Source organism: Nilaparvata lugens, chromosome 11 (genome assembly GCF_014356525.2).
Source record: "Nilaparvata lugens isolate BPH chromosome 11, ASM1435652v1, whole genome shotgun sequence".
Taxonomy (NCBI): Eukaryota; Metazoa; Arthropoda; class Insecta; order Hemiptera; family Delphacidae; genus Nilaparvata; species Nilaparvata lugens.
The window spans coordinates 45568570-45590450 of record NC_052514.1 but is presented as its reverse complement, the minus strand read 5'-3'; the positions used below and the strand labels follow the sequence as shown (position 1 = coordinate 45590450).

Sequence of the window (21881 nt, the reverse complement as noted above, 5' to 3'; positions counted from 1 at the left end):
AAGTTAATTATATCATCTGATTATTTTTTAAATTAAATTGCGCGGGATTAAGACATCGATATCTTCGGTATCGACTTGAATCTTTTCACTCGATAGTGGAAATATCGATAGTCATTCCTCGATTATTGTTTTAAAATCTAATGTCGCATACTTTAGAGGTTATGTAGAATTTAGTTGTTTCAAACAATATTTGAATTTAAAAACAGTAAATAGGTCAAAAGATTGTTACACTCATCATAAATAATGTTTTCAACAAAGATCGCTTCATTCAGGAAGTTTAGCACGTGTTCTGTAGATTATGGAAAGAGAAACTTTAGGAAATTTCTTCTTCATAATAGAGGACCTCAAAGTCATAAAGAAAGACAAAAACAAATCCTCTTCCTGATATGTTACCTTATCGTGAGTATCTTCTTGGATTTTATTGTATTTTAATAATTAATTGAAGTAGTAATTATTTAGAGTGAAGTAGAGTTTTGCTTTTTGCCGGATGCTGTAAGGCTCATTATATATTCAGCCACCATTGGTACGCCAAAGAGCAATTATAATTGGTGACCAAAAGGTTAAGCTATCAGTTAGATATTAGAATTTGCTACTGGTCTGGCAGATCAAGTGAAACACCGCATTGCTTACAATATTATAGTTGTGTCATCTGCAAATAGGACAGGTTTGTTACTTTTTTCTAGATAGTCTGGAAAGTTGTTTATGTAAACAAGGAAAAACAATGGACCCAGGATTGACCCTTTAGGCACACCTTTCTTAATTTCTTGTAAGGTTGATTTTGCAATAGTTATCACTGTTCGCTGTGGTAGCCTATTTCCACATATTGATATCTGTCAGTGAAGTAGTTTTCAATCCATTTTAGAGCTTTGCCTTGAATTTGCAGCTGTTTCAGTTTTTTATCAGTATATGTTGGTCAAGGTTATCAAAAGCTTTCTGCAAGTCCAGGAATACTCCTGCAGCTATATTGCCTTCCTCCCATGTATAGTTATTTATTACTCATATTAAGACATGAGTCTTTTTCCTGGGAAACTGATGGGTGATCCACGCCATCCTGAGAAATGGACTTTGTAACCTCTTCTCGTGCATGAGGTAGGTAGGTAGAGCAGTCTATAAAAAGAACACATAGTCGAGATATTTCATCTGTAGAACAGCTGTTTTGACGACTTTATTTAAAAAATCATCGAATTATATATACACAAAACAATTATATATACACATATACAGTAGTCTGATCGTAGTTTCAACATGTTGCCGCCAATCGTCATTATGTTATTCCACTTAATTATTCTCGTTTAAGTATGAGGCTTACTTATTTACTTCTTACTTCTGGTATCCTTATCACGATCCTAGGAACGGAGAGTTGTTATCGGTTTATCCCCTCAGGGTTGTCTAGCAGGCATCTAGGCGTCCTGCAATGTAAAGTCTGAGATATATTACTTTTAACATGAAGAGGAGAAACCCATTTCTCCCTCCACAGTTTGTAGCATAGACACAGACAGACATCCTGCGCACAATTGGATGCGCCGTGTCATTTTGCTTCATGTTCTTGTGATGAGCACATCTCCGTAACATACACAAACCAATATACCTGCTGACCACAGACACAAAAGGAGGAGAATGCTGCTAGGTAGTGGGAGTTATTAGTGGAGGATAGAGCATCGGACCTCTCTGTCTTCGAGAAAGAGCCGTGTTAAAAGAAATTCCTCTCGCACTTTAGTTATCGAGTCCTTAGGTGGCGGTATCAGTTCTCATTAGTGTATTCTTCCACTGAGCAGAAGGGTCGTTCTATAAAGTACCTTTTCAATTCTTTCACAAATTGTGTCGGCTCAGTGTGCTTGAGTATTTTTATTTGCTCCGGCAACATGTTGAAAAATATGACACCGCGTACTTTGGTGTGGACTTGAATTTGTTTAGCTTGTGCTGTGGGAGATCTAAATTATGACGATTCCTCATGATGACTGCACCTCAAAGAAGGGTTTTGACCTGTGGCTAGTAATATAGCTTCCAGCAGGTAGATTGAAATCACAGTGAGGACCTTATACTCCCGGAATAGCGGCTTCCAGTGTTCCATGTTGTCACGCCTAAGTATTATTCTCATGGCCTTCTTCTTGTATCTGAGTATCCCATTCATGCAGTTGATTGGTGCTGCGCCCCATGCAACAATACCATAGCGCAGGAGTGAGGCAAACAGCGAATGGTAAGTTGTGAAAGCAGTTTTTTAGTTTGTTGTATTCCTGATTCTTCGGATGACATATAATGCTGAGGCTAATCTTTTACATAATTGCCTAGTGTGTTCAATCCAGTTCAGGTTCTTGTCAATGATTATGCCTAGGAATTTGGTGTTATCAACTGTGTCTAATTGGCTGACAATTTCATTGCATAAATACGATCCTCGATTTCCAGGTGTGAATGAAATCTTGACTATTTTGCCTTCATTTATTGTTAGTTTCAAGTTTTTTACAAATTGTAGACGCTGTTTGAAGAGTTGAGTTGATGCTGCTAAAGTCACCTTTTTTCTTATCTATAGGTACAAAATTATAGTTGTGTCATCTGCAAATAGGACAGGTTTGTTACTTTTTTCTAGATAGTCTGGAAAGTTGTTTATGTAAACGAGGAAAAACAATGGACCCAGGATTGACCCTTTAGGCACACCTTTCTTAATTTCTTGTAAGGTTGATTTTGCAATAGTTATCACTGTTCGCTGTTGGTAGCCTATTTCCACATATTGATATCTGTCAGTGAAGTAGTTTTCAATCCATTTTAGAGCTTTGCCTTGAATTTGCAGCTGTTTCAGTTTTTATCAGTATATGCTGGTCAAGGTTATCAAAAGCTTTCTGCAAGTCCAGGAATACTCCTGCAGCTATATTGCCTTCCTCCCATGTATCATCAACAGCTTTTAACAGATAGGCTATGGCTGTGTTTGTGATGTGTCCCTTTCTACAGTTCAATGAGCAAGGAAAGTTGTGTGAGTGTACCACATCAGATTTTTGAGTTTAATTTCTATAAGAAGGAGGACTGAATGACATCATAAAACCATAGCAAACGGATATGATAGCATAGCGTTAGAAATTATTAAGTGCTAAACCTAACCCATTTTGACTATATTTCTATCAAAATTTGGAAAACAAACAGTTCTAGCCTGTTTTTCCTCTTCCAATAATTCATTATGAGTTATCAAGAATGATTCGTATGAATATGTAAAATATTATCATTTAATATCAAATTTCAAGAACTAAAACTGATCATAACTTCAGATATAAATGGTTATTTCAATTCAAATGTGTCAATAAGGAATTCAATCAATCGTTGACCAGCCTTATGCCGGATGGATTTCGTCAATAGTAAAATTACAATAATAGACACATGAAAACAAAGTTCATCAATATGGCACTAGAAGATTTGATGATCAAAACAACTCAAAAAAATTGGTCATCTTACCATCACGAATAGTAAAATACCACCATAGTATTTATGAAACTATAAACTAAATACTATGACAAATACTATACAAGGGCACACTAATAAATTTTTCATGTAAATTTTTTTCAAATGACTCAACTGGAGGTTGCGGACATTCTGTGGCAGGACTTGAATGAGGTAGTTGCTATGCGAACGCAAAATCGGAGTTAATAACATAATAGGCCTATAAGAGATATAAAATAGTAAATGAACAAGATAGTAATTATCAACTATGATTGTTTGTCTATGATATTGATATGTTGGCTTTTTTCACAGATTATGGCGTTAAGAAGCCAGGCTACATGGAAGGAGATAAATTCGTTGAAGTCCCTGAGATGATTCCTGACATAATTGTGCCAGATCTGACTGATTGCGAAGTAAGTTACTAAACAAAACCAATTTTTCATGTTTGAAATTTCAAGTAATAGCATAGAGAAACAATAGCGTATGGTTTCTCTATGGTACGTTAATAGTATTCAAATTGAATGGTTGTCAATAACAATCTAGAGAGGTACAATCTTCTCAATTAAGCGTAGCACAGACAGAATTATTCCTGAATAATAACACTATATTCGTATGGCTTTTATTGGTGGGGAGTCCCTGTAGAAATTTCCACCTCGGTCACATCTGTTATATATTAAGCCGTTAATACACTTCTATTATAAATACTTCAGCCGGGACCGTTACAACACGTGTAAACGAAAATTTTAAGTGGCCTATCGATATTGTACAGTGCTGGTGTTGTATTATTTCTTTGTTAAACAAAATGATGATGTAACAGCCATCATCAATGATGGTGCAACATTTACTATCCATGCTGGTTCAACAACAGAAACTAGTTTTTAATCAATCTTTTAATCAAAATGCATAAATAGTAGTGACAATTCCAAGTAAATTATTCAGCAGGGATTTCTTCGACAAAATCTCCACTACTATTCAGATGTTTTTTTTTTTTTTAATCCCCTATCATTACAATCATTAGTCTGAATAGGAATAAATAATATGATTCTTGATATCAGGGTTTCGGCCACGACACCACACGTTAACGTCACACTTGCAAGTGGGCACCTGCTGTATGCATATCCCATGAGGTGTGACACGTGATGCCACCACCCATCAGCACTACCAAGCCGGAATCACAGAGTAGTTTAGCCTGCATTTCAGTGACGGAGGCGCTACCCTCAGTCCCACAGTCTGGATACACCACGGTGCTGAAAAGCACGTGGCAATTTCACAAGCTTGCTACTTCCAGAGACGGAGGCGCTACCCACAGTCCCACAGTCTGGATACACCACGGTGCTGAAAAGCACGTGGCAATTTCACAAGCTTGCTACTTCAGAGACGGAGGTGCTACCCACAGTCCCACAGTCTGGATACACCACGGTGCTGAAAAGCACGTGGCAATTTCACAAGCTTGCTACTTCAGAGACGGAGGTGCTACCACAGTCCCACAGTCTGGATACACCACGGTGCTGAAAAGCACGTGGCAATTTCACAAGCTTGCTACTTCCAGAGACGGAGGCACTACCCACAGTCCCACAGTCTGGATACACCACGGTGCTGAAAAGCACGTGGCAATTCACAAGCTTGCTACTTCAGAGACGGAGGCGCTACCCTCAGTCCCACAGTCTGGATACACCACGGTGCTGAAAAGCACGTGCCAATTTCACAAGCTTGCTACTTCCAGAGACGGAGGGCTACCCACAGTCCCACAGTCTGATACACCACGGTGCTGAAAAGCACGTGGCAATTTCACAAGCTTGCTACTTCCAGAGACGGAGGCGCTACCCTCAGTCCCACAGTCTGGATACTCCACGGTGCTGAAAAGCACATGGCAATTTCACAAGCTTGCTACTTCCAGAGACGGAGGCACTACCCACAGTCCCACAGTCTGGATACACCACGGTGCTGAAAAGCACGTGGCAATTTCACAAGCTTGCTACTTCCAGAGACGGAGGCGCTACCACAGTCCACAGTCTGGATACCACGGTGCTGAAAAGCACGTGGCAATTTCACAAGCTTGCTACTTTCAGAGACGGAGGTGCTACCCACAGTCCCACAGTCTGGATACACCACGGTGCTGAAAAGCACGTGGCAATTTCACAAGCTTGCTACTTCCAGAGACGGAGGTGCTACCCACAGTCCCACAGTCTGGATACACCACGGTGCTGAAAAGCACGTGGCAATTTCACATGCTTGCTACTTCCAGAGACGGAGGCGCTACCCACAGTCCCCAGTCTGGATACACCACGGTGCTGAAAAGCAAGCTGCAATTTCACATGCTTGCTACTTCCAGAGACGGAGGCGCTACCCACAGTCCCACAGTCTGGATACTCCACGGTGCTGAAAAGCAAGCGGCAATTTCACATGCTTGCTACCTCCAGAGACGGGGGTACCCTAAATACCATAATCTCTCACTGGATTACCCCGAAACTCCGCCAGAGAGACTTCACTGTGCAGGAGACAGTGAAGTCTTGTGCGAGAGACGAGAGTCTCTCGTCCCAGTGACGGAGATTCCAGGTTACAACGGTAGAACCATAGACCTCCCATAGTCTGGGGCCTTCACCCAGCCGTACACCATAAGCCAGGTTACTTCCAGAGACAGAGTCACACGGTAATCTCGTGTGCTTGGTTACCCCTGATTGGCAGTTTTCCCTTTAGCATGAGAACCAGCAATCTGCGGCTAGGGGATCCAGTACTTCCTGAGACGGGGCGAGGAACTAACTCCAAAGTAGCTCTGAAAAGAGCTCCCGAGGAGCTGAATCGACTAAGGCGTTGCATTCTGCGGTCTGCCAGCGCTACCTGGTCGTGGGTTCGAATCCCGCCGGTAGGCATGGACGTTTGATCATCTCATCAAATCTCACTCGTCTATCGCACTTTCCATCACCCACGCATAAGCAAAATACTCATGTAGCCATCATATATAATACAAGAATAATAAGGAAACAATTCATCTATAAGGAAAGAATTCGCTTATACACGTACAGGATAGGAATGACGGAAACGAATGACGCATCATCACGTCTGAACTACTCAACTGATGAGCTTGAAATTTTGCATATAGATTCTTTATTTCCAAGGATGGTTAAATTGTTCAGTTTGTCAAGTTTTTAATTAGACCCTCTCGGTGCACGGGTTACCTGCTAGTCCGGAATAAAGAAAATATATATCGGCATTGCCAGATTATGTTTAATGCGACTTCTTGTGCAAGTCCATGTGACTGAAATATCACAGCTTGCATTAGTTAATTCATCAAATGTTGTATTCAGTCACATAGAATTGCACAAGATGTCACAATTTTACAATAGCTGGAACTTATAGCTAAGTTTTAATCGTTTCTTTACTTTTGTAAATAGTAATATAATGAAGGGTAATTACGGTGGATATTTAAGTTTCGATTCTTTCACAATCTCCTTCGCAACTCGAGTTTTGATTTTCAAATTCCAAATTAATCTACAGTTAATTAGTTTCCAAATTAATTAGTCACTCATTATTGCATTTAGTTAAAACGGGTAATTAGCGGTTTGATATAATATAGTAAGTGAATAAGAAAACGTATAAGAAAGTATAGTATGTGAATTTATGAATAAAATAGGAAGTTGAGTATCCAGATCAAAATCAAATTAAGTTTTATTCAATGACATCACTTAACAAATAATCGAATGCCAATTTTTGCAATTCCTATACTCTGACTAAATTCTCTGGGAAGCTTTTAAAAACACACATTCAAGGTACTATTATTTCGCCATCGCCTCCCTAACTCCAGTTTTCCTTGCCGCATTGCACCTCACTTTCGGAACAAGCCTCGTAAACAGGAGAGCCTCTTGTTGCAGTTGAAGCCGTACGTGTCCTACCGGGTGTCGGCCATTGAGCAGCCGGAGTGGACGCCGCGAGACCTGTTCAATGCCGTCTACAGGTCGAAAATCGAGAACGACTTCAACACAGGCAAGCTGAACGCAGACGGCAGTCCAGTTGAGCCCAGTGCCGAGGAGAGGCTCACCGCTGAGGAGGCGCGCATCAAAGCCAGGCAGACCGGCTGCGACATCTATTCACCTAAAACTAACACTCAATTGGAGGAGAGGTTCGATGATTATTTGAAATAGGTTCTTAGTTCGTTGTTTCAACAAGATAAATTGAATATTTTAATATTTGCCTGCCCAATTACCAAAAACTGGATATCCAACTGAAGGAAAGGTGTGATGATTGTTTGGAGTATGTTTTTAATTAGTTGGTATTGTCTCAGTGGCTTGCATTTGTTGTTCAATTGTATGTATTTAGCAAATAAAATTAGTATTTGTTAACTCTATTAGTTGTTATTGAACAACCGTTATGAATTAGTAAAGTACTTGTGTATTTTTGAAGGTGATATTGTCGTTGTTGCCCGTATTGCTAAAAAAATACTGACGATGTTGTCATAACCACTTATTTTGGTTTTGACATCTTCAAGTATTCAGAATAGAATACTTGGGATGAATACTTAAATGCGGAATAAATACTTCCTTTTAGAACAAGAATATTGAAAAAATAAAAACCATTCAATTATTGTAATATTGAATGAGTAATATCGAATATCAAAACTTGGTTAACAATAATTGTTAATTTCTGTATACCCAATTATTGGGTATAACCAATTTGAGTTATTCGTTACTTGATGATAATCTATACTACATAATGTAGTAAAGGAAGGAACTGGCTTACGCATTTACGGGATACGAAACATGTTTGACGCACCGTCACGTCTGAACTACTGAACTGGTCAACTTAAAATTTTGCATAAAAAATATTAATTTATCGAGGATGGATGTTGGTCCATTTTCATTTCAATTAATTTTAATAATTAAAACAAATTTACTCATATTGTGATTCGAAGTTCGCGCAAAGATAAAATCCCAACCGAACAGAGCTCTCTTCAAGTGGATCCGTAGCGTAATTGGTAGCCCGCGCGATTCATAAATGAAAGGCTTCGGGTTCGAGACCAATCAAACTCTTTTTACTTTCCTTGCCCTATTACCATAGGTAAGGAAAGTATTGCTTTCCGAAAAAATTAAGGTATCCCAATTTCTAAATTTCTATACTTTTCAAGGTCCCATGAGTCCAAAAAAGTGGTTTTTGGGTATTGGTCTGTATGTGTGTGTGTGTTTGTGTATGAGTGTATGTGTACACGATATCTCATCTCCCAATTAACGGAATGACTTGAAATTCGGAATTCAAGGTCCTTACAATATAAGGATCCGACACGAACAATTTCCATCAAATACAATTCAAGATGGTGGCTAAAATGGAGAAAATATTGTGAAAAGCAGGGTTTTACGCGATTTTCTCGAATACGGCTCCAACGATTTTGATTAAATTCATACCTAAAATAGTCATTGATAAGCTCTATCAACTGCCACAAGTCCTATATCTGTAAAAATTTCAGGAGCTCCGCCCCATCTATGCGAAGTTTGATATTAGATTCCCAATTATCAGGCTTCAGATACAATTTAAACAAAAACTTTTGAGTGGAAGATTCAGCATGAAAATCTCTACAATTAATGTTCAGTAACATTTTCACCTAAAATTGAAAATAAGCTCGAAATTCGAGAAAATGTGATTATCCAATTGCAAACTGTTGGCAACTGTTGATTCTATTAAATGATTCACTATGAAGAGATAGCAGACCTCGTATGTCTCCAGCGTTATTGTCCTGTCACCAGCTGGCTCAGATCTTTTTTTTAAGTAGACTTTAGATACGCGTGAACACTAGCGTCAGGTGATCAATTTTCATAGCGGCAAGGAAAGTTGTGTGAGTGCGCCACACCAGATTTTTTCTTTTGCTGAGAATTTTCAACTATGATGAAAATTATCCACGTGATTTGCAATAAATATTTATCCTATGTTTCTTATGTTTTTTATGTTTCTTGGACATAAGGAGATTGTATTTACAACACAAAATTTTCCTCAGTGCAAAGCACGGGTTTCCTGCCAGTAATATTACAATCGTATGTATTATTATAGCTACTATATTATCACATATTTCATACGTGCATGGGTTCATTGAATACATCAGAATGTATGATAAATGATTGAGCAAGCTATCTTGTTTTGAAAAACGTTTATTTCGTTATAAATAATTTCTGATTTTCGTATTTCCACCTTATAAAAATCCTTATAACTAATATAATTAAATTGTAAATATAATAAAACCCGTTTTGTATAACAAAACTATCAACAGCATAGTTGTAACTCTTGAAGCATGCTCAAAAATGGCTAGGTGTAACATAAAATTTCTCAGTTATGTGACAAAAAGTGACGTTTGTCTGTTCAATCAGTCAGGATTTTGTCAACTCATCTTCAATTTAGGCAGTGAAAAATAATTCGAACAATCCTGAAAAGAGTTTCTTCAACAATAAAAAAATCTATTGGATTTAATTGGTAGCTTTGAATTATTGGTGCAATTTCAAAGTTCAAAATATTCTCTGCTAAAATCTCATCGAAAATTGTATATGCTGATTGGTTATTGTTTAAACCTATATTTTATATTTTAATGATCGGTCTAGACATTTCGAACTTAGTTGGTATACTTCAAACTTTGGTTTCATTGCTAACAATCTAGATCATGGCTAAAGTAACTTATTCTAAGAAGGAAAACAGGCTCAGAAAACGTTTTATGGCTGAGAAAAATGCTACATAATATTTAGGGATACGATTATACTCATTGAGACTTGAAATAGTCAAAGATTTTGCTCGCATGCTGACAAACAGCATGCTAAATCGGCTTCACAGTATATATAATATATATTACATTAATCCAACAACGAGTTTACTCATGTGAATGAGTTGTTTTGGATTCAATATAATATATGTGAAACTTGCTCAACATATTATTGAGCCGATACTATCTTTGTGAGTAATGATTATTGCAACAACAAATTTTAAAGCAATAAAAAAAACATGAAAATATTTTTCTGTAACTGAAACTCATATTACAAAGTTAGACGCTGTAGAAGTGATGACTTCATGGTATGATATCCTTCTTGTGTACACACACACATACAATCATCTATCTCTATCACACGTCACACTGTAGCAGCATTCGCTTTGATGTTCCCTGAAAAATCAAATGAATAAATTATTATAAAATAGTAAATTGTGAGGTGTTTATTGTTGATGAACTGAGAAGTCTAGAACTGGAAGTTGATGCTTTCATTGGTCTTGTTGACAACTTCATCTTGATAATGATTATTGATAAAAGAATAAAATTCATTCAATTTCATGGTCTACATTGAATTTTTGTTATTCTTCAAGTTGAAATTGAGCTTTGCACCTGTGAAATTGAACACATACTAAATATGGCGCAGTTTGATACATAGTAAAGCGGCGAAGGTAGATTGAAGCAAATATTATTTTACCTGTATAGTAAACTAGAAAGGTTCACTATACTGAAATAAAAACACACATATTTTGTCAAATTCTACCGTTTTATTTGGTACAGGACCATGGTTTCGTGACCACACACGTCACATTTTCAAGCTGACTATAGTACAATTAGTACTATTTTATTCTTTGAAACGATTGTTTTCTAATTTTTAATCGAGAGTGAATTTTAAAAAGATGTAGTTATTTCAGTAATTAATGAGCATTTCCGATCCATTGGGTAGCCCACTTTGAAGTGAGATATTCTTCTACGATTTTTCATGGGTGAAAACATGAAAAAGCGAATTGAAACGGGGATTGAAGCTCGAGCTTGAACTCGTGGCAAAGGTAGAGGGTAGCAGAGAAGGTAGCTGAGAGTGTAGAAAGATAATGCATGTATTCAAATATATCAGAACATATTGGAGAGACTAAGGTAAGGTGGATAGTAAAAGCTATCTTTCTCTTATGCTATTTCATCTCTGTAGTAGAAGATAGAAGAAAGCGGAGACATAACGCAAACGTACACTGCAATAGACAGACTATGCAGTGAAAATCTAAGAACATCCAGAATATCAAATTTTACTTTATTGAGTGTTAATGAACACTTACAGTATCATCCACTCACATAATTCATATTTTGAACAGAAAAGTTTTATCTGTCTGGCTACTAATTTATTAAATGTCTATATGATTTATTGGTATCTTTGAATGTGAATAACTTTGAAACAGTTTTATATATCAATGTATGGGGTGCGCCATTCATTTTCTCTTGAAATCTTATGTCAAAATTTCTATCATATGACCACATTCACATTTAAATAAATGAAGTTGAATTCAAAACAGTGGACCAAAATTTTGAAGCGACAGAAAAGTATATATTTTTAATTCAAATAGGATCCCCAGTGAAACCTACTGAAAATTATCCTTGTGTATGAAATTCTTTATTGATTCATAAAATAAGTACATCATTAAAATGACAGGGAGAGAAAAATAAGGTAACCTTGTGCTATTCCTCTCTCAAAATTAGATAAGGTTACACATAGTCCGAAATAGGTAGTCTTGTAGTTGTTCACTTCACAAAAGTTTAAGTCCTTAATTATTTTTGCAAAGTAGATTTTTAAATTTAGATGCTCCAAAACCAAAATAGAAGAAATATTTCACATTATTATCTCTAAAATAGGAAATATTCACATATTAAACAAGTAATTTTGCAGAATATTAAACTGTTTCTATGATTTTCCCCAACCCTAATATTAGAGCTTGAATTTGAAGTATTCTTTTCTTGGCGATACTATGCTTGTACTACACCAACCTGTTTCTCGTAGGACTCATTTTATAATGAGCTCAGTAGGAGTCATGCTCAGCAGTGGCGGCCGCATAGTGATGCAGATGGTGCGGGTGCGAAGGTGCATGATGGTAGTCGTGCTTGTTGTGGCCCGACTTGTGCACAACAGCATTGAATCCGTTGTGCTTGTCTGCCGTGTATCGCACAGTGCGCACACTGCCATCTGGCTCCACCAGGCTGTACTCTCCCTTCACCACGTCGCCGTCCCTCGTCTCCTGTGCACTCTTCACGTCTCCCGTGTGCTGGTCGTGCACGCCGTACTTGAACGAGTATTTCGGGTGTGTCTGCAATCACAAACCCACAAATGCGTTACTAAATCAGATTTATTGAACGTTTTATTACAAACTGTAACAAGAAAGTAATCACTGTTTTGGTAAGGGCTACTCGTATACATGTAAAAATAGAAAAATCAAAGTACCGTACACTTTTTTTTAACTTTAAATGGCAACTTTATTAATTTCAAACATATCTGAGTTGAAAAGGGGTACTTTGATTTTTATTTTGCACAAAAAACACTACTATATGACCTGTATTCCATTAGAAAGTAAACTCCAAGGTATGGGTTGGTAAAGTTCTCATGTCAATAACAATAATAATAATAATATTTTATTCTCAACAAAAGTATAACAAAAACAATGTAATACAGTTGAAAAACGTCACAGATAAATAACATAATAACATAAAATATCAATCTTAAAATAAAACTCTAATAACATTTAACATTTCATTAAATTTGCAAAATTTAGATAATAATTTTTTTTCACTCTAACAAGAATTCGTCAACCTCATAGAAAGCCTTCTCACTGAGAAAAGAATATAGTTTTGTTTTGAATTGTTTTTCTTCAACAATACTTCTCAAATCAGCCGGAAGTTTCGCAAAAAACTTTTGTACCCTATAAGTAGGTGTTTTCTCAAATACACTCAGCCTATGTCTCTCAACTGAAATGTTATTCCTTCCTCTTGTGTTATAGCCATGAATATCTGAGTTAACTTGGAATGAATTCAACCTATCCTTCACATGTAATATTGATTTGAAAATGTACAATGATGGAACAGTTAAAATACTTAGGCTACTGAACGACTCCTGACATGTCTGTCAAATTGCTAAATTGCTCAAATTACAAACCTTATTGGAACGTTCTATTACAAATTGCTAATGGCAAGAAAGTAACTGTATAGGCAAAGTAACTGGATGACTTGTATTTCACAAGAAAGTAAACTATAAAGTACGAATTTGATAGACTTTATAAAGTGTTCATGACACTACACAAATTTTATAAGACCGTTAAATTACAAAAAAGGTTATAGAAAAAGTACCCAAGTAAAAGGTAGAATAATTGACAATATTTAGCAGTTCTTTTCTCATTGTGTAGTTGAAAAATGTCAACAGAGGTTCCACATATATAGGTTCTTCAATATTGTAATTTAGCCTACCTATTAGGTATTATTTTTAGTAGCAAAAGGCCATTGTTGTGAAATTTCAATTGAGAAGACCCAAGTTAATATTAGAATATCCTACCGTACCTTGAATATTATATTTCAATTACCTTAAGAAGTACTGTTCCGCTGTTCGATAATTTGATTAGTACGTTTTTGGATTAGTCATTAGGCTACTTATCTTTTTTTATTGTTTCTTGGATAGAATTGTTTTTTTGAGAAGTTTCTTGAATCCGTTATTAAATTGTTAGAAAAATCTACTTGATTTTTTTTAAATAAAACATTCCACTGATGCATGTTATGCCTTCAGTGTATTGGATTCGGCCTTCAATTTGTGTAGCGTCATGAAACTTCAGTTCCAGCTATGATTCTACTCATCAAAAACAAATATCATTTTAATGGACATCATCCCAACTTAGTTTGTCGGCAATAAAATGAGGCTTGATTATAAATTATTTGTTTGTATGGGATGAAGTGAAACTTTCAAAAAGGACTTGGGCAATAAAAGCAACTCATTTAACTGCAGCATGGATGGAATCGAGTGTGGAATTTGTGATTTAAGCTAAGCGGGGTCGTAAAGTGATCGGAGCAGAGCACTCAGCAGTCAGCAGTCAGCAGTCAGCACTGTTCTGTTGCTTCCTGAATATCAACTTTCAACTTTCGATTTAGCAGTTCAATGAACAAATTATCTGTGCAAGTTTCTATACTGCTAAATTGGCCACGGTCCTACGGAACACTATTGGCTTAACGCCATTCTTGTATCGTATTTATTGCATTGCTATGTATTTTATCTGTTACTATCAATATATTTGAAGCTTTCAAGAAAGCTGGATTCCTACCATATTTCCTTTCAAATGAGAAAATCGTTACAATTTGCCATGATTGATTTATGTTTCAAGAACTCCGAAATATTTTATTAATCTTCCTTATATCGTCTTTCATTGCTTTTCCAATAAATTATAGTCACTTTTTCTGCTTTCTATCAATTAATTCAAATACATTCAAGTTTTTGTCTCTCTTTTCTAATAAATACATCATCAATATTAAAATTTATTGAAATTTTTCCATAAATTCCTATTTATGCCTATAGTTGAAAATATTCATACTTTTCAAATCAATCATATTTTATATTTTCTCATAGTTTCCAGGCGAATAAAGATTACTTTTAAACAAACTATTTTTTAATTTTCTCAAGTTTTCTTACTAATCGTATTTCTCTTATTATTATTTTGTTTCTAAGATATTGTTCGTTTGAAAATCCTCTATGAAGATTCAAAATTCCCATTTTTTGTAATCATTTCCATCTATTATAATATGTACTTAAAAATGAGTCCTATAATGCTTTCAGTATAGCTCTTTTTGTGCTGAATGTTACTTATCATCAGTATAGGATTAATATTTGCTATTGAATAGTTCGTTTCTTAGTTTTTTTTTATATTATGTACTATAATTCACAGTAGACCTACTGCATTTGAAAATCTTACATGAAAATCAGTCTCATAATATTACTGATTCTTTGAATAGTCCTTGATCATAGAAAATAGAATTTCTCTCTCTTGTATTGAATATTGTACAATGTGTACCGTATAAAATTCTGAGATGCTTTGAGTAGCCCTAGTGTTAAGCATGATACAGGTCACTATCATTAGATGTTGTTTCCTCATGTTCGTACTGGTATTACATTTCTCGAATATGAACTAAATGACGCAACTGGTGCAGTCATTTGGATAGAATGCCACCTGGAAGAATTCCCCTTGAAGTCCAAAACTATAGACCTACAGGAAAAAGAGATGTAGGGAGGCCAAGAAAGAGATGGGTACCGGAATTATTGATTAATAAACCTAATCCCTGAAGTGAAAATACTGGTACTTGGTCCTGTAATAGGCTACTACTCACGTGATAATCAGTCTCATGATGCTCGTTGTGCTTGGAGTAGCCCTTGTTGTGCTGAAGATGGTAGAGGTCTCCATCGTAGGAGGACTCCTCCTGTTGTTTGTAGTGGTACTTGGGCTGATACTGGTAGTGATACTGCTGAGGCTGGTGGTAGGCGGGTGTGGGTGCGTGTGCGTAGTGGTGTGACTGAGCCTCGTCGTTGTAGTTGTAGCTGCTCTCCTCTCCCCCCGCCCCTGCTCCACCGCCGTAGTCGTCACTCTCCTCCTGCGATGTCTCAGCTGATGACTCTGAGCCACCCCCCAAGCCATGCGTGTACTGTGTCAACGGATCACAGTACACCAGACATATCTGCAGGACTAGAGCCAGTGAGGTAGCCTAGGAAAACATATGGAGCAATGTGAAGGAATAGTTATTGACAATGAAGAAAATCGTGGTGGAGAAACTACCGATTTTGAGTATTTACATTACTGAGTCATGAATTTGTGGAATGTGAAATTTGTTAATTGTGTATGTGCGCTTCTGTGTACGAGGATGATTCCCACAAGAGGTTTGGATTTGTGCTTGGCTAATTAGATCAAGGAAAAATATGAATATTTAAAGTGATCCAGAATAATGAAGTAAATTAGATTTGGAGACCATATTTACATTGCTACGCTTTGCGTTACCTATTCTTGAAGCTGTATGCTATAATGCTGTTGTATTTGGAGGTGCGTCTCTTTTGGGTGAGGATAATGCCCACAAAAGGTTTGCTACATGTTTTCAAGTGAAAGAGCGATTGGAATTGCTCAATTTTTGTCAGTGAATATTCTATTTTATATCTCTCTTTTCGAAATAGGCTACAAGAAACATTTTTATCAAGTGTACCTTTCTAACTATGTATCTATCTGAGTTAGAAAGGGTACCTGGTCTCAGGTTATAGAGCACAACATTACGCTCTGGGCGATTTTGTATTATACATTCAAATAGTGGCAATCGGTAGGTAATATAGTCGATTAAAAACTAAAATTCCTTAGATATTTACAAAAATGAGGCTCGTATTTGAAAAATTCTAACTCAGTACTCATTCAAGATAGAGAGCTCCAATTATGATTTCATATTATTTGAAATTTTATTAGCTAAAACAGAGGCAAGAGTAATTTTTTCTGTCTGATGGCTCGATTTTGTCAAAATCGCAAAAAACTGGAAAAGGAACAAGACATCCGAGACTTTTGGAGCACCCGTCTGTAGAATGCTTCAGAGCTAGGAGGTCAACCTTTTGCACTTTAGTTGTCCAATACTCCAGAATAACTGCACGAAAAATTAAGCTTGTTCCGAATTAATTCCCCAAAGGGCCCTTTTCCAGTACCTGGTGACTAGACTGAGTTGTGTTACTCGAATAAAGGCAAGGGTGAATGAGCAAACTGTATTCCAATGTGTTTTCCATAAGAATTAGCCTTTCATATATTGCTATTTATTGTTATGAAGTAATTTATTGATGAAGCGAATAGATTGATCGATCATTTTCTATTACAATGTGAGAGATTCCTCAACATAAATCCATTCCTTTCACAAACATTTATATTTATCAGTTATAGTTAGTGTTATCAGTTATAGAACCGGTTATGTATTTATTGAAGATACATTGATAATAATGAGAATCTGAAGTGAAGTACATTGTAAAACAATAACTAAAAACGTTAAAGGTTTTAAATTTGACTGTAGTAGAATTATTATATAATATAGTCTCATCCTATGTTTGGATGAACTATCTAAATAAAATTGAAATTAAATATCAATTATGAATATAATGTTCATATAGTAATTCTCTTGAAGAATCTTTAATACACATTTCCAATTTCTAAAAAAACTGTTAAACTTACAAATGCCGTCAAATCAAGAAAAATTTAAGCTGTTGAATAAAAATTTATTGGTTTCTATTGAAGCTATTGTTTTAATGCACAAACTAAAACTTGAAATACAGGAGCAACTTGCAAGCTCCACATTTGCTAAACGTTGAAAAAATCATAACTTAAATTCAGACTATGCAGTGTTTTACTTGAAATTGATAAAATTAATTACCGGTATATGAAAATCATTGATTATTTATATCCAATTAAAAATCAGCCTCACCTTATAAATCATGATAACTTGGACTGAAAAACTTGATCAACAAACAAAACACAATACACTTTTTACCAGGAGGTAGATTTAGATTATATTAAACAACACTTCACTTTCCGAAAACTGTTAGATTATATATGGCGGTGGTTGTTCACAGAAGAGTAATCACTGATTGGTGGTGATGTGAGGTGTTAACCAAGTTTATATAGACGTTCGTCCCTTCCATGAAACGGAAGGTGAAAAGTGTCTGACTTCCACTTCCCCACTATGGTGAAGAGTGGCTGCATATTCCACCACACAGAGCCACCTGCATAACGCTAGACTATATTATTGAGATCCACCTTAAAATGGCAGCATTTATCGAATGGAAAGCATTGATGTTATTTATAAGAAATGCTGATCCAAAGTGAATCTCACTGCTATACAGAAGCTTTCCCATTAAGATGTTAGAAAGGTTTGTAGGCCTACGGCATCGATCACAATGCATGTTGGCACTATTATTTCGCACGTATTATCAGCATCCCACACAATGCGCGCGCATTACGACACTACGACTCAATTTTCGATGCGATTAAGGTGAAAAATATGATTTAATGATGGCGGGTGAACGTGAATGCGATCTTCATTGAAATGATCAGCCCGACACAAAAGATTACAGGGAAGTGATTGCTCTGTAGCACGTCTCTAAACTCTAATTTTTCACATACGCAAATTCTATTAGGTGTCCAGTCGGAATCCGATTATCAATCGGTACCTTCGAAAATCGTATCAAAACTTTGATACTGTATATTATGTGATGCGTAATTGATTAGTCGTCAGTTTTCATCGCAAGTGTTGATTTTAATCTATGACATAGATCTTAATCACTTACCTATTGCTCCAAAGTGAATTGTGTAGCCCTATATTATATAATTGGATCAATAAATGAAGAAAAGGAAATTGAATACTGTTGTAGAAAAGGGGGAACATATTTTGTGAAGTGCCTCATCACGGTTCATAATTGCGGTTCTTTGATAAATTCGCTCCAATAATCTGTGACATTAAATTATCGGCAATATCATTATGTTGTAATGTAATGTGCTTAGTCTAATCTGTGCTGCGATTGATTGCAGTTCTATAATGGGATTTAATTTGAACTGTTATTTGTAAGTAATTCTGACAGTTTCATGTGAATCTCCTAGATGAAAACTCATTTTTGAACTCTTCAGCGGTTATTGGATGATAACTTTACTACATTAGTAAATCGGGCTACTATACTGTAGGCTACTATAAAGAAATGGTGTTCCATAATAATAATTAGTTCACTGATTAATGATTGAATGAGCTAATAATTTATTTTCACTTTAATTGGATGAATCTTAATTAATATTAGTTTTATTGGAGAATTGCCCTATATGTATTCATATACTCTGTAACATTATTATTACACTGTGTTATCTAAGAAGACGTAAAAATTATATATGGTACCGATATTCAAGTTTATTAGCTCCCGTACTTGTGATGTATCATAATAATTATGGAATTCTTTGACTTCTAAGTGGTGTTGGTGACTGATGTATAGTTGCTAATCTCCACTCTCATTTTGTTGTCAATTGACCGTCAGCATTATTATTTTATCAAATTTGGTAATTACATCTTATCCTCGAATTTTGTAATCTTTTCCTCAGAGGCGGCTCCAGAGGGTCTACCCGGGCCTGGGTCTACCCGGACTATTAACATTTTTTCACAAATAAATAAAAATATGCTTATTAAGCTGCGTTTACACCAAAAGTTATTAACAAAACCTTAATCCTTGTAGATTCTATTAGATTGAACATAACTTATCATGCACATGATGAACATAATATGTGTTTGTCAAGTTCCGTTCAATCTAATAGAATCTATAAGGATTGATTAACATTTTGTTGACAACTTTGTTGTAAACGCAGCTTTAGACTTAAATCTGAAATAAGTATAATCAACTGAGTTGTTTGATCGATTTTAGTTGAAACTTATCTTATAGAGCCGTCCCTGCTCATCCAACTGAGACTGTTAAAGCAGACTACATGTTAGGGAAATGACATTTGTTCATCCTACAGGTTTTTTCTTTTGATACAGTACTGCTGTGTATGTTTAATGAAGAGCTTTCAATAAAAGCTCCCACACTTTTATTGAACATCATCAATTGAACTTTCTTATTTTCTTTTGAGAAGGATACAGCAACGCGATTTCTTACGAGTTTCTCATTTTAAGAACTTTACTATAATGAATGAACAAATGTTGTTTGTAAGAGGTCAATAAACAAATCTCCTTGTTATAAGAATATAAAATTACAAGTTTCAAGTTATGAATTACCTTATAGTCATTTATAATCTATTCATTTCAATTCTGTTGATTTTCGGTTCCTTCGTATAAAAACCACTACCTGATGGTTGTCAGAGGACTTCTTATCAGTAGGTCAGCTTATTTAAACAACCATCCAATTTTGTATTCAGTATTATGCATTTTTAATTGGTATCTTCTTGTTAGAAGAGATTAATCAATTTATATCTACTGAAGTCTTTTCATCCTCATCAAAAAAAGTTAATCACACCCAGTCTATTCTATATCCTAAAATTAAAATATATAGGTCAAAATAATATTGTAATATTCTTTTAAAATGTAATATCTAAAGTGACCATTCCTGCACTGATTACAGAACGCAAAAAATCGCTTTTCCGCCCTAGTGCGCAAAGTATTACTTTGCGTACTCTTAATACTTCGTATTATCTTGCAGCCATCCCAATCAGCTGTTGACATTGTTGGTGTGTATTTTGAATGCGAATTTGTTCTATCTATATTTTTTCTGATTTTTAAATAAATAAAAATGAGAACTCATTAAATTATACATTTTGAATGTTATTAATAATTATTCATTATTTAAAATAATATTTTTTCATTCATAAATTGATTGGTTGAAAAACTATTTGGAAATTAAGATTTACTCAAAATTATTCAATTTTCAAATTAATTTAATTTCTAATTTGAATAAATTATCGATTATTAATTTTCAATTGTATTATCAAGTTTAAAATAAATTAAAGTTGTTATTAATAACAAAATTATACAGACAAACATTTGATGGATTTCAGCCATCATTTTACCCATAATCAACCACTTTTCATATTAATTTAATGGTAACTGTAGGAAAAATTCTATGTGAAATACGTGCGCAAAGTTCCTCTGTTGCACTCAAGAAACCATTCCGCCCTCGCCTACAGCTCGTGCGAAAACGTTTCTTTCGGTGCAGCAAACTGTCACTTTGCGCACTAGTTGCACAAATAACTATTTGACACCTATCAGTGAATATTATTATAATACAGATGGAAATTTACTGAGATATTGCAATATTCAAATGCCAATGAATTTATTATTATTATTGAGCGAAAATCCAAATTAAATGCTGTAAGATGCAGCATTAAATTTTAATTTTCGTTCAATAATAAATATTATAATATATGAAAACGTATAATCTTATATTCCCCATAATAATAAAAGCTTTACGTGAAGTTGAAAATTCAGAATTTTTCTGTTGGATTGTTCCAATGCCATTATCACTCATGAAATTAATCTTGAATATTTCGAACTCCATGCAATACATCAGGAATCAGGCACTTTGTTAACTGCTGCAAGTACGGTACCGTATGTTATGTGTATTCATACTATAACTCAATAACTTAGAAAGTTATAAATGCTCGACGAAGCGATTCTTCAAGTTCAGAGCCGTGTGGAATATGTAAAGTTAATGACGGTGAAAGCGATCGCATCACTCGCAGTGTAATGTGTAGACCCATTTCAATTAGCGTTTCTTACAAGAGGCAACATATCTGAGGGATTCCTCTGTAGTACTAACTAATAAGATTTCCATCAGACCACATCTCTCATGTATACCTAGGCTACATCTCATGCTGTTTATAGTTCCGTATAAAGCTATGTAGGATTACATAAAATCAGACGACTTAATTAGATGCATGTATTACAGAATATTATGTGAAGCTATCGAATGTGGTCCACTTATTACATAAATGACAAAACTCTTTGATGAGATTGTTCTCATTCACGATCCGAATGAGTATGGATATGTTCCAGTTTACAGAATTCATGTTTCTGATATAATCATAAGAAGGTAGTCTTTGTAGTTACAATTCCCATAATTTATTAGTTCGTGGAAGTAGCTTAATTGGTCTGTTATGGTTTTGCTACTGGTTCTTGATTATATGGATTGGATCTATGA

General features: G+C 35.4%; 2 protein-coding genes across 2 annotated transcripts; one reads left to right on the top strand and one right to left on the bottom strand.

Moving 5' to 3' along the window:
* The first annotated feature begins 99 nt into the window (after positions 1–99).
* On the top strand, positions 100–7760 carry LOC111056336 (39S ribosomal protein L41, mitochondrial-like). Its single transcript, XM_022343695.2, has 3 exons — positions 100–399; positions 3736–3836; positions 7293–7760. The coding sequence occupies exons 1-3, from the start codon at positions 387–389 to the stop codon at positions 7560–7562; spliced, it is 384 nt and encodes a 127-aa protein (XP_022199387.2). The 5' UTR covers positions 100–386; the 3' UTR covers positions 7563–7760.
* A 1778-nt stretch (positions 7761–9538) lies between these two features.
* On the bottom strand, positions 9539–17858 carry LOC120353720 (histidine-rich glycoprotein-like). The gene is made up of 4 exons (XM_039438544.1): positions 17639–17858; positions 15533–15904; positions 12167–12483; positions 9539–10549 (listed from the first exon to the last, which is right to left on the bottom strand). Exons 1-3 carry the CDS (start codon positions 17648–17650, stop codon positions 12199–12201), a joined length of 669 nt encoding a protein of 222 aa, XP_039294478.1. The 5' UTR covers positions 17651–17858; the 3' UTR covers positions 9539–10549; positions 12167–12198.
* Positions 17859–21881: the final 4023 nt, after the last annotated feature.

Coding starts and splice junctions, on each gene's coding strand:
- LOC111056336 (XM_022343695.2), top strand. Junction 3,837..7,292: donor CAGATCTGACTGATTGCGAA/GTAAGTTACTAA, acceptor CTCTTGTTGCAG/TTGAAGCCGTACGTGTCCTA.
- LOC120353720 (XM_039438544.1), bottom strand. Junction 12,484..15,532: donor ATCATGAGACTGATTATCAC/GTGAGTAGTAGC, acceptor TTGTGATTGCAG/ACACACCCGAAATACTCGTT.